The sequence below is a fragment of the Equus quagga genome, chromosome 3 (genome assembly GCF_021613505.1).
Source record: "Equus quagga isolate Etosha38 chromosome 3, UCLA_HA_Equagga_1.0, whole genome shotgun sequence".
Taxonomy (NCBI): domain Eukaryota; kingdom Metazoa; phylum Chordata; class Mammalia; order Perissodactyla; family Equidae; genus Equus; species Equus quagga.
The window spans coordinates 4,721,660-4,734,334 of NC_060269.1; the positions used below are offsets into that span (position 1 = coordinate 4,721,660).

Sequence of the window (12,675 nt, forward strand, 5' to 3'; positions counted from 1 at the left end):
TGATGTTTTACGATGAGCACTAACATCTACAGTTTGTTGCCATTTTCATTCGATTGCTTGCGTGGGATGAATTTAAATATTCTTTTAACCATTTAATGTTTAAGACCCTCAAACAGAAAAGCTCATATTTTTGCTAAAAACTGTACTTTTTGGGCTCTTAAAAGATATCACCGTCTTACTGATTCACCCTGTACAGATCTCAAGATAAATGAGATTCTGATTTTTCTCTTTTCATTCATCATAAAATTCTACCTGTTCTTTAATTATACTGACTCTAAGATCTCATTCTTCTTTTCTGCTTACAAAAATGAATTTTTGGCCTAAGTTCTGTTCATCTTCTTTATCACATCTACTCATTTCAAATATATTTATAACTTAGATTTGTTCCGTATCCTCATTTCTAATCTGTTGTCTACAAAAATGTAGTGTTGACAGTAGGAAAAGGTGAACAGGGGCAACTAATGTGTATTAAATTCCTGGTGCTTGGCCCTTCTCTTTATTTTTGTAATTTTTGTGGTCCTTTATGTCCAATTTAATGTCTGCCTGCTTAAGTTCTGTTCCTTATCTGTTCTCATATTGACCATGGTAAAGTCCCTCTTCGTCAGTTTTGCTCTCAGCTTTTTGCCCTTACGGCTTACTGTGTTCCCGGCTCTGTGCTGGCTGCTTAGGAACCTTAATGTAATTGAAGCGACGAGGCAAGAAGGAATCTAATTTTTGCCCTATGAGCCATATGATCCTTGGTTGGCATGTTTTTTTAAAAAGATTTTATATATCCTTTTATTTTAACTTTCTATAACAGTAATTTTCCAGCATACTTCAAAGAAAACAATATGATGAGCCATCATGCACCCGTCACTGAGCTTCAACAGTGAACATTTGGCTAAATACGTGTCATCTGTCCCCAGTGCACCCCAGTCCCCCTCACCTCATTCCCCCTGCAGTTTGTGAAATGCTGGTCCTAGTGTCCTGTCATTTAACCCATAAATACTTCAGTGTATGTCTCCAGCAAATAAGGACTTCACATATTTAGAATACCATCACAAGGACTTTCTTTACACTTAGCACTTAACCCTCGGGATGAGGCCACCACCCCGTGACCCAGTAGCTAGTACTAATGGTGATCAAGTTTTAAAACATGAATAATAACAGAAAGTGTTTTTAGGAGTAGGGAAGGAATTATAGAGGTTAGTATTGAATCATAAGTTCAATTTTTCTTTGAGCGATGTCTCAGCCAACACTCTTATCAGGAAAACATTTAGCCCGTCTATTTAACCATTACTGTGTAACCACCACCATATCGTGCTTAGTTTACAACCAACTTTGTAAGAAAAAAGTTAAAGGATGTCATTTTCATTAGCACAGAAGATCTTACAAAACATCAATCCCAGGGCTGGCCTCGTGGCCGAGCGGTTAAGTTCGCGCACTCTGCTTCGGCAGCCCAGGGTTTCACCGGTTCGAATCCTGGACACGGACATGGCACCGCTCGTCAGGCCGTGCTGAGGCAGCATCCCACATGCCACAACTAGAAGGACCCACAACTAAAAATACACAACTATGTACCGGGGGGCTTTGGGGAGAAAAAGGAAACATAAAGTCTTAAAAAAAAAAAATCAATCCTTTTTCTGTATCTTTTTATATAATATACTCAGTAAATATCCAGTAGTAATAGTAATAGAAAAAGAATAAATTGTACCTACTAAATAAGTTACTTTATTTTCATTCCTTTCAGCTTCGTCCTCCTCAACCTGCAGTTTACTTGTTTGTTTTAGATGTGTCTCATAATGCAGTGGAAGCTGGATATTTGACAATTTTGTGCCAGTCACTGTTGGAAAATCTAGACAAGTAAGAATTTTTTTTACTCATAGCGTGTGTGTGTGTTTATGTGTGTGTGTATAAAAATGTATGTAAATGTAAAGTATTTATTAGCAGTTTGTGAGGTTGGTTTTTATTAAGTTTGGTTTACCTGTCGCTGAAGACTACTTCCTGTCTACCTTAGAATAAGGGTCCTGCTACTTGGATTATTCTGGTTTATGACTTGGTGTCTGAATCATAAATCATAAAAGGTTTAATGCTTAAAACTTTTAAAGGATTCCTAAGTAAGGAATTTAGATCTCATCTAACTATCCCTCTGACTTAGCAGATCTGAGCACTGGGGCCCAGAAAACTTGACTTGGCCAGGGTGTGAAGGATCTGGATGAGAGAAATCTGGCTGCAATTTATGCCCAAGCAAGGAGTTTTTCCTAAGATACTTTTAAATGTGCTAATGAGAGAGTGAGCTGGATAAAGGGAAACAGGGAATTGATTTTATGTGGAATATTTCAAGAAGGCAGAAACTGAGCTCGTTTTGGCACATTAGTAATGAGCTGTACTGGGAAGTGGAAATGGGGTACAGGGTTGGTTGCTTATCCCTAGCTCTAATTCCTGCCTCTGTGTCTGCCTGTGTTAGTCATGAAGGAGACCCTCAGCTAGCTTTAAAATGGACCTTCCAAATCTCTGGAAAGCGAAGTTGTTTGTATGTTTCTTTTTCAATACCCACAAGAGATAGGACTTCAGGTTTTCAGGAAGAGTGGTTCACTGCTGCAGGGGTTCTTGGTGTGTTGGGGGCTTAGGGTGGTGATGTGTGAATGCTTTGTCGGAAGTCCTCTTGGTGGTCCCAAAAGGTTCTCCTCCATCTTCCCTGCGAGTTTCAGAGTCCTTGTGCTGTTGAGTGCTGGCGCCAGTGACCACAATCACTGATCTTGGCCTGTGAGTAAACTGATAACATCCAGGCGTTTGAGATAAAAACAAAGAGATAATCATTTGCTTTTAGTTTCTGTTAGCAACTTAGAATTTTCCTGTTTTTATCCTGGATTGAAGCATTTTCCTTTTCTTTAGTCACAAGTGCTTAATTCAGACAGAGCTTTAGCAGTGAGTGGCAATGGAAGATGCTTTGCAAAGAAATAGTTTTTAAGACTAAAGAGATGGCTTGCTGGATAAGTATGAGGATATAGCCAGGAGCCTGTCCAACAAAGATGAGTGACTATTTGCAAATTAAATAGACTATGCAAAACCAAAAGGAGAAAATTGGGAATGGAAAATAGTGTTTAAAATGTCTATTTGTTTGATCACGGCAGAAAGTACAAGCATTAGGAAAGTAAAAAAGTTAAAGGTGATAGGATAGCAACAATATGGCAATGTGTTTTTGGAAGGGGCTCTGGGTATAACTTTGGGAAAGAGGCATGTGATGCTGGAGCAGTTCCAGCTCAACTCTGTGTGTTTTAAGCTTGGAGTAGAGTAGGTAAGACGTCTCCATTCTGATGGGTAACAAACGCCCTAATGCTCAAGGACCTTAGAAATCTGAAAGTGAAGATTATATTCCTCCCTGGTATCCACGGGGGATTGGTACCCCCCCAGATACCAAAATCCACAGAGTTCCTTTGTCGGCCTCCTGTTTCTAGGGGTTCCTCCCGCCACGGATTCAACCAGCCGTGGATTGTACGGGCCAACTGTAGGCTGTAGAAACATCGTAATTTTGACCGGTATGGGTCAGCTAAACACCCACATAAAATTTGTTTTTGAAAAAAAGTTTGTTCTGTTCTCTGAAATGCTTTTGGACATAGATTGCAGACTGTATCTAAGTAGCCCGATTGGTCATACTTAATAGTAATACTTCTTGCATACTGTTTTGGCATCCTGTAGTATTCAAAAATATTTTAAAGGCATTGCCAAAACAATAAATTACATAACAGCAGTTCACATAGTTGGTGGTGCTTAGAAATATACTTTTGTAAGAAGAGGCATCTATCTTATTAATAAGGAGAGCTTGACCAGCAATGAAATGGTAATTTATTTTTCGCCATGGCACTGACTTTTGAATACTGAGTTTTAGAGAAGATTTTAAAGATTGATGATAAGTAAAATGTCTCAATGTTCTTAAATGTGATTTTTATTTAAAATTTTACACATTGTGGCTGACCCAGTGGCACAGTGGTTAAGTGTGCACGTTCCACTTCAGTGGCCCAGGGGTTCGCTGGTTCGGATCCTGGGTGCGGACATGGCACCGCTTGGCACACCATGCTGTGGTAGGCGTCCCACACATAAAGCAGAGGAAGATGGGCATGGATGTTAGCTCAGGGCCAGTCTTCCTCAGCGAAAAGAGGAGGATTGGCAGCAGATGTTAGCTCAGGGCTAATCTTCCTCAAATAAATAAATAAATAAATAAAAATTTTACACATTAAAATTTGATTTGCATTACATTTAATCTTTTCTTAGAAAGTACTCATTTGTCATTCTGTCCTTAAAATACTTAAACAAAATATGCTATTTTTTAAATATTGAAACGGAATATAGTAGTAATTTTTTGCTTTTAAAGGAATCTGTTTCAAAGAAAAGTTAGCAAGAAACTTTTGTTTTGTTTTGTTTTTTGGGGGAAGATTAGCCATGAGCTAACATCCACTGCCAATCCTCCTCTTTTTGCTGAGGACACTGGGTCCTGAGCTAACATCTGTGCCTGTCCTCCTCCACTTTGTATGTGGGGTGCTGGCCACAGCATGGCTTGGTAAGCGATGCACAGGTCCGCACCCGGGATCCAAAGTGGTAAACCCCAGGCCGCCGAAGCAAGACACGTGAACTTAACCGCTACACACTGAGCCAGCCCCAGAAATTTTTTTTTTTTTTTAAAGATTTTATTTTTTCCTTCTTCTCCCCAAAGCCCCCCTGGTACATAGTTGTATATTCTTTGTTGTGGGTCTTTCTAGTTGTGGTATGTGGGACGCTGCCTCAGCGTGGTCTGAAGAGCAGTGCCACGTCTGCGCCCAGGATTCGAACCAACGAAACACTGGGCCACCTGCAGCGGAGCACGCGAACTCAACCACTCGGCCACGGGGCCAGCCCCAGAAATTTTTGTTTTTTAAATCATGTCATTTTTAGTTTTGGTTTATTTGACAATAGTTCGGTTTTCTGAAGTATGAACTCTAAACATGTCAAGTTTCATTTGAAGATGGCATGTTTTATCCTGCTCTTGTCTGATATGTGCTGGTTTAGACAGGGGTGACTTTTCTGTCCTCTGTAAAAAAGTATATGTAATTATTCTTAGACTTAGTTTACTATTTCACTATTTTTTTAAATATAATATGTTACTGAGCACTTTGAATTTAAGATTGTCGTTTTTATCTTTAGGCTTCCTGGAGATTCACGAACAAGAATAGGATTCCTGACCTTTGATAGCACTATTCATTTCTACGATTTACAAGAAGGATTGTCACAGCCTCAGATGTTGATTGTGTCTGAGATAGACGGTAAGCAGTGAATAAAGCAGAAGCCTTTCCAATGCAGACTTTGGAATTAAAGTTCCTTTATTTGACAATACATCGTGTCATAATGCTGTAAGGATAATTTCGTACACTTTGATATTTGTTTAAAAATAATTGCTTCCTAGAAAATACTTGATTCTAAGTTTTTTACATCTCTGTGTGTGTACTACACACATACGTATAGCATATAGTGTGTATATATTTAATAAAGCAATATTATAGTGCTCATTACATGTTGGCCTGATAAAAACTAAGATTTTTAAATTTATTATATTCTTCTGACTTGATTTATCTGTTGATTAAAATATGTATGTTCCCTACAGATGTTTTTCTGCCTACACCAGATAGCTTACTTGTGAATCTACATGAAAGTAAAGAGGTGAGGTCGATTTTTTTCTTGAAGTATTAAAATATTTCTCTTATTTCACGTGTTTACTGAAATGTCTAACATTTGTTTCCCTGGTAAATTAACATTGCCATAGACCGTGTAGGTGGGCTATCTGTTGGCTCCTCAGTTTATAGTCCCCAGAATGTAGTGGCACACGCTGTACTCTGGAATGTTTTAAAGAAGAGTATTGCCTTGCTTTCTCAGTAATTCAGCTTTTAATCTTTGTTTTCCCAGCTTATAAAGGACTTACTGAATGCATTGCCGACTATGTTCACCAACACAAGAGAGACACACAGTGCCCTCGGCCCTGCGCTTCAGGCTGCCTTTAAATTAATGTCTCCAACAGGTGGCCGTGTGTCTGTGTTTCAGACACAGTTGCCTTCCTTGGGTGCAGGACTTCTACAGTCCAGAGAAGATCCCAATCAGAGATCGAGCACAAAGGTACTGGGTGTCTGGTTTCTCTGTCACACTCAAGGTGGTGTTTTCTACCTCAATTTCTTCGTGATTATTTGTTATTCCACTTTTCTGCTTCATTAATAGTAAAAAACTGGTGAGGGAGTTTAACTCGGGTTATCGTCTTGTTTTTATGTTGCATTGTGTTCTTTTTATTACTTTGTTTGGAAGTCATAGAAATTTGGAAGTCATTTACTGAAACCCTTTCATTTCACAGATGAGGAAACATTACACTCTCTTGCCAAAGGTTAAATAGCTATTAATGGTGAGGGTGTGACTGAACTTTCTGACTCCACTGCTCTTTTCTATTACACAAATGATAATATTTACTAAATCTGAGATGTCACAATTGAACATGCTCAGGCCAGTAAACTTGTTAATGATAAAGATAATACAAGTCATTGTGCCAGGCTTGGAAGGTGGAAACAGGTGTAAATCATCAGTAGTCTCACTGTCAGAGCAACATTGAACTACACAAACACAAATGAGCACAAGCGGACATCCTACGTATATGCTGTAGTTTTTAACTCTTTTCGTTGGAGGATATATTATGAATGTTTTCTGAGGTCCCTAAAAATTCTCTTTAAAAACTGTCTTATAGTAACTGTATAAGTGCTTGATTTGTTTAATTAATTGCCCCTCGGCTGGTGAATGGTTAAGTCGTCTCCAGTATCTCCACTATTAAAGAGAAAGGACGTGAGGCTGGGTCTTGCTTGGATTTTACATGAAGATTTGGTCAGGATATTTTAATCCCGTATTTCAAATAATAAATTAACTAGAACAGTCATTTTTGTTCCATATGTAAATTTTGTATGAGAAAATGCCATCACAGCTAGTTATGAGTATGGATTAAACAGTTTCCATAGTGTCATAACTCTTGAGTCACGTGTTCATTCGGTTTTCCCTAGGATAAATTCCTAGAAGTGAAATTATCGGGTCAAAGAGTCTGATAGGCTTTACTGAAGTTACTAATGTATTTTACCTGTTGGCGTTTGTTATCAACCTGTACTCTTACGGACTCTCATCATCTAGCCACCATTAAGAATTGTTGCTTTTTTTTCTTCACCAATTTGCTAAAGAAAAACAGCACCATATTTCACTTTTTATAGAAATTGTATTCTTAAATTGCTTTATGAGGAAGAAGCTAATTTCACAGTAAATTGGGGCAAGTATGTTTTTCAAACTCATCACCAAGGACAGCTAGCATTTGGTTTGTTGATCCATTGCAGCCAGTCGTAGAATATGGAGGTGTTTTGAACACAGGAAGGTGTTATGTGTTTACTGAGTTCTTTGATGCAGTGTTGGGTTTTTTATTATCATTTAACTTTAAGAAATATTCTCTACCTGCCTGGGCCTCAAAAGCTTAAATATTTATTGTGTTTTACGTATTCCTTCATATCTGCATAAACTCCAAGGTAATAATCATACACTATAATTAGGAGGATTGAGGCGTTTTGTTATGGAATGAGTGTTGTAATTAAGAACTTGGAGCCTGGCTCCTGCGGTTTTAACTCTTTTTCCAGTGCCCCCTTCTCAGCTGTAGTGTCCTCATACCAATAGGAAAATCCTTCCTTAATCTTTTACTCTCTCACATTGTTATGTAGCAGTATATAATAAGGGTTAACAGCTTACTCTGGAGTCAGACTTCTTGAGTTTTATTCCAGCATTCACCACTCAATAACTATGTAATTGGTCAAGTTACTTAATCGTTTTTTTCTTTTCTTTCTTTCTTTCTTTCTTTCTTTTTTTTTTTTTTTTGGTGCGGAAGATTGGCCCTGAGCTAACATCTGTGCCAGTCTTCCTCTATTTTGTATCTGGGATGCCACCACAGCATGGCTTCACAGGTGGAATGTAGGTCCACCCCCAGGATCCAAACCCACAAACTCTGGGCTGCTGGAGTGGAACATGTGAACTTAACTACTACACCACCAGGCCAGCCCCTAATTAATCCTTTTTTTTGCCTCAGTTTCCTCATCTGTAATACGTAGATAACTCTTTAAGGTATATGTTGTTATGAAGGTTAAATAATTTATATAAAACATCTCAAGCAGTGCTGGCACCTAAGTGCTTTATAAATGTTAGCGGTTATTATTCTTACAGGAAATCTGTGCCAAATGCCTCAACATTTAAAAAAATCCTTAGTTTGATGGGGACAGAGGCTGTCCTCTTCCTTATAACAAGAGACATAAGAACACGTGCGTAATTCAAGGTTTCCAGCTCTTACTTTGTGACCTGTTGACTTAGGTTGTACAACATCTTGGCCCTGCAACCGACTTTTACAAGAAGCTCGCTTTAGATTGCTCAGGACAGCAGACCGCGGTGGATCTGTTCCTCCTGAGCTCACAGTATTCTGATCTCGCTTCTCTAGGTAAGGACGTAGCACTGTGTTTATCTGTTTACATGCACATTTTTAGCACATAATTAAATCTAACCTCTTTAGTAAGAGTTCTCAGTAGTTTGGGGAGAGAGGCATGTGGATTAGACAGATATCTATGAAAATTGCCAGTAAGCTTTAAAGCACTATACAAATGTAAAATGCTTTTACTGTTTGGTTTTTAAAATACGATCTCCTTACCATTCTGCGCAACAATAAGCTTTACTGTGTCTTATATTTTACAGATGTCTGTATTTTCTCAGGTTTATATATGATCCTTATTTTGACAGCTTAGGTATCCTTGTTGTGACTTAGAGTTCCTCATAATATGGAACCTGTCCTGCTAGGAGACAGGCCGGGCACTCCTGCTCTGTAGCTCATACTTTTCATGTTTCTCTCTGAAGCTTGCATGTCCAAGTATTCTGCAGGGTGCATCTATTATTATCCGTCTTTCCACTGTACTCACAATCCTTCACAAGCAGAAAAGTTACAGAAAGACCTCAGACGATATCTCACAAGAAAAATTGGATTTGAAGCTGTTATGAGAATAAGGTGCACTAAAGGTATGAAATTACAAAAATTATGGTTTATATTACATATTTTTGTCAAAATTAACTACCTGTGACTACCTATAATGATTGTTCCTCATAAAGGACTTTTTCCTTGATCCAGTTAAGTGTACCCTGTTTTAAATATATATAGTTATTGAATAATCATTGCCCAATTTCATGAGTAATTCGAATAAGTGGGCAAAAGCAATGTTTTTCTTTATTAGGAAGAACCTAAGGGAAAAGCATATTGGAGGTGATTTTAGCAGGGGAGGTAGGAGAACAGGGATGATCTTACGTGAAAATTGTCAAATTAATGGGCTGTGCCTTCGTAATCATTCAGGGGTCTTCAGTGTAGATCGCCTAGGGTGAATGTCTGCTCGCGGGGTTCTGATGGTTGTGTGGTAACCCTGCTGTGTTTGATCTTGTGCGTTAGGCCTTTGTCTGACTTCACGTCACTTAGGAGACGTATTGTGAGAGTGTATTAATACAGGTTAAATGTGGGTCTCCCTTTCCATAACCGTAGTGGGTTTTAGAATTGCTGTTTCACAGCCTCTGCCGGCACTGCAGTCCTACTCCCAAGTTATCCTTTTGATTCAGAATTGGAGACTTTTTTTGCTTTAAAAAATAGCTTTTCATAAAGTAAAAATACTACTTTGCCTCGTCTTTTAGAACAGAGGAGGTCTGTGTTACTCCCTCTGCTGTAACTACTTTTCTGTTCCCTAGGTCTTTCAATGCACACTTTTCACGGGAACTTCTTTGTCCGTTCCACTGATTTGCTGTCCCTTGCCAACATCAATCCTGACGCGGGGTTTGCGGTGCAGCTGTCGATCGAAGAGAGTCTGACAGACACGTCCCTGGTGTGCTTTCAGACAGCCCTGTTGTACACGTCGAGCAAAGGTGTGCGGCAAGAGTGAGGTGGGACTGCAGCAGCAAGCCCCTCCTCTCACGGGCTAGGAGAATGAGCCTGTGTGGGAAGGAGTGGAGTTGCCAGTAGTTAATCAAATGTATACTCTGTTCTTTCTTTTTTGCTTTTACTCATTTTTGATTCATTGTTGAATCTTTAATATCTTTTTTGACTTGTATTCCCAGAATCGTATATGTCTGGTAAACAGTTCATGCTAAATCCACCTATGTCATCCTTAGCATTCTGTCTTGCCCCATAAAATCAAGAATTCTGCATAGTTGGGGGCGGCCCGTCGCGTAGCGGTTGGGTTCATGTGCTCTGCTTTGGCAGCCCAGGGTTCACCACTTCAGAGTCCCAGCGCAGACCTACACACTGCTTAGCAAGCCATGCTGTTCGGCATCCCACATATAAAGTAGGGGAAGATGGGCACAGATGTTAGCTCAGGGCCAATCTTCCTCAAAAAAAAAACAATAATAAATAAATAAGAAGCAGAACCTCATGTTCAGCTATATACAAAATATAGTGTATGCTCGTAGTCTGTCTTCAGATTTGGCGAGTGTTTAATTTTATTTAAAACATTTTAATGCTAAGGCTTTGTTTTTACATTTCACAATCCTCCTGGTGATTTAATCCAATCAGAACAATCACTTGAGTGATACTTTGCCCTGTTTGCTTGCTTTCCTTCTTGGTCTAACGTACTCTGCGGTGATGTTCACTGGTCTTTTCGTTTAGGTGAGCGGAGAATTAGAGTACATACGCTTTGTCTGCCGGTGGTCAGCTCCCTAGCAGATGTGTATGCAGGAGTGGATGTACAGGCTGCCATCTGCCTTCTGGCAAACATGGGTGAGTGAAAAAGGGAATGGAACAGGCGAAGTGTATTTTTCTATCCGAAAAACTGAAACCTAGGCATTTTTCCCCCCTAGAAATCCCTTATTTAAAAAGTACTTATGTCGTACATTTTCATTTATGGCAATGTGAATTGGACTGTTCATATATTTCTTATACTTTGTTTAAAAATCTTTTGCGGGATTCATAATCACTAGATACTGGTAACATCCCAAGTGTCCTTCAGCTGGTGACTGTGTGAACAAACTGGGTGATCCACACAGTGGAACGCAGCTCAGCAGTGAGGGGAGTGAACTTGACATTGAGCAGACCTGGTCACTCTCAGAGGCACTGTGCCAGTGAAAGAGCTAGAGTCAGGGCTGCACACGTGTGCTTCGGTTTATGTGACCTCCCGGCAAAGGGAAGATTGCGGGTGTGACCAACAGGCAATGAGACCAGGCTCGGGGGCAGGGGAGGACGTTAGCACAAAGCGGCGGCACACAGGGTGTGATGAAACTGTTGTGTATCTTGATTGTGGTCGAGGTTACGTGGCTGTGCCTTTGACATAAAACCACTGTAGAACTATGATCAAAAGAATAAATTTGTCTGTATGTAAATTAAGAAAAATCCTTTGGGGAATTAATATAACACTGAGTGTTTTGTCTTTAATGAATTTACCTTTTAGATGAATTTAGACATGAAATGAACCTTGTTATTTCCCATGTAGTCCTGGAGAAAAACAGTCGTTATTACTCATTTATAATAGCTTTTACTAAAGGATCTCAATTTTTTTAGTTAGTGTTTTATGTCTGTATTTCAAGTTATACCGTAGGTGATTTTCCCAATATAATTTTATTTTTAATACTTAGACATATGTATAGGTTGTCTCTATTTTAATAAAATACGTACTTGGAGGAAAGTAAGTCTCACACTGATTTCTGGCTCTTCAGTGTCTACCTGAGAGCCTGTTCAGTTTGCCGTCTTTTTGTTGACCTGGGTGGGAGTCCTTTGACAAAGAAGATTGTAGAGGATCACAGGGACAACTCAGATTGCAGAACTCACATTGTCCCTACAGAAAAGCACGAGACTGTATACATGTGCCTTTGCTAGCGTGACGGAGCAGCCCCAGCGCGTCCTCAGAAGTGGGTGCACAGTAGAGATTCTCTGATCTTACTGGAGGTTAAGTGATTTTGGACTTAAAGAGATTGAAACAAAAAGGTCCATAGCAATCTAAATTCGTTCTGATTGTTAGATTTATTCAGATTTAGTTCAGGAAAATGGTGTAATGAGCAGATAGTTCTAAAATGATAGAGCAGGTAAGATATATTTTTCTATCCTAAAAACAGAATTTTTGTTGGTTTCTTAAATAATGGATATAAATTTTCTCTCATCACATTCATTGGAATCTAATGGTTAAATCCTTTTCATTTGGTTGCTGTGTAGCTGTGGATCGATCGGTGTCGTCAAGCCTGTCGGACGCGAGAGATGCCTTAGTGAATGCTGTGGTGGATTCGCTCTCCGCGTATGGCTCCACCATCTCAAATTTACAGCACTCCGCGCTGATAGCGCCCAGCTCCCTCAAGCTGTTTCCTCTCTATGTTTTGGCCCTTCTCAAACAGGTAGCTCTCTGTACACTGTTACATTTAATAAAGTCTTTTAAAATTCCTGATACATAAGTGAAAAAATAAAATCTGGGTTTTCTGGGAGTTTTAAAATATTTACCTAGACCATCATGCAGCTTAGCATTGGAAGAGTTTGAAGAACAGGAAAAGATCCATGGAAAATGAAGGTGCACAAACACGTTTTGACTGTTATGAAACCCTATGCTCTCCCTCCTTACTACTTGGGGGCGGCTTCAGCAGTGGTGTGCTGACAGCACACTGTGCCGT

At 39.4% G+C, this 12,675-nt stretch overlaps 1 protein-coding gene across 5 annotated transcripts in view; it reads left to right on the forward strand.

Moving 5' to 3' along the window:
* SEC24B (SEC24 homolog B, COPII coat complex component) overlaps window positions 1-12,675 on the forward strand; it is an 81,088-nt gene that overhangs the window by 61,873 nt on the left and 6,540 nt on the right. For all 5 annotated transcript variants that reach the window (XM_046655931.1, XM_046655927.1, XM_046655928.1 and 2 more), the window contains 9 exons: window positions 1,730-1,842; window positions 5,158-5,276; window positions 5,615-5,670; window positions 5,914-6,120; window positions 8,377-8,500; window positions 8,911-9,069; window positions 9,781-9,954; window positions 10,694-10,804; window positions 12,230-12,405. In XM_046655931.1, coding sequence (XP_046511887.1) covers window positions 1,730-1,842; window positions 5,158-5,276; window positions 5,615-5,670; window positions 5,914-6,120; window positions 8,377-8,500; window positions 8,911-9,069; window positions 9,781-9,954; window positions 10,694-10,804; window positions 12,230-12,405 — 1,239 coding nt within the window. The remainder of the gene's footprint in view (window positions 1-1,729; window positions 1,843-5,157; window positions 5,277-5,614; window positions 5,671-5,913; window positions 6,121-8,376; window positions 8,501-8,910; window positions 9,070-9,780; window positions 9,955-10,693; window positions 10,805-12,229; window positions 12,406-12,675) is intronic.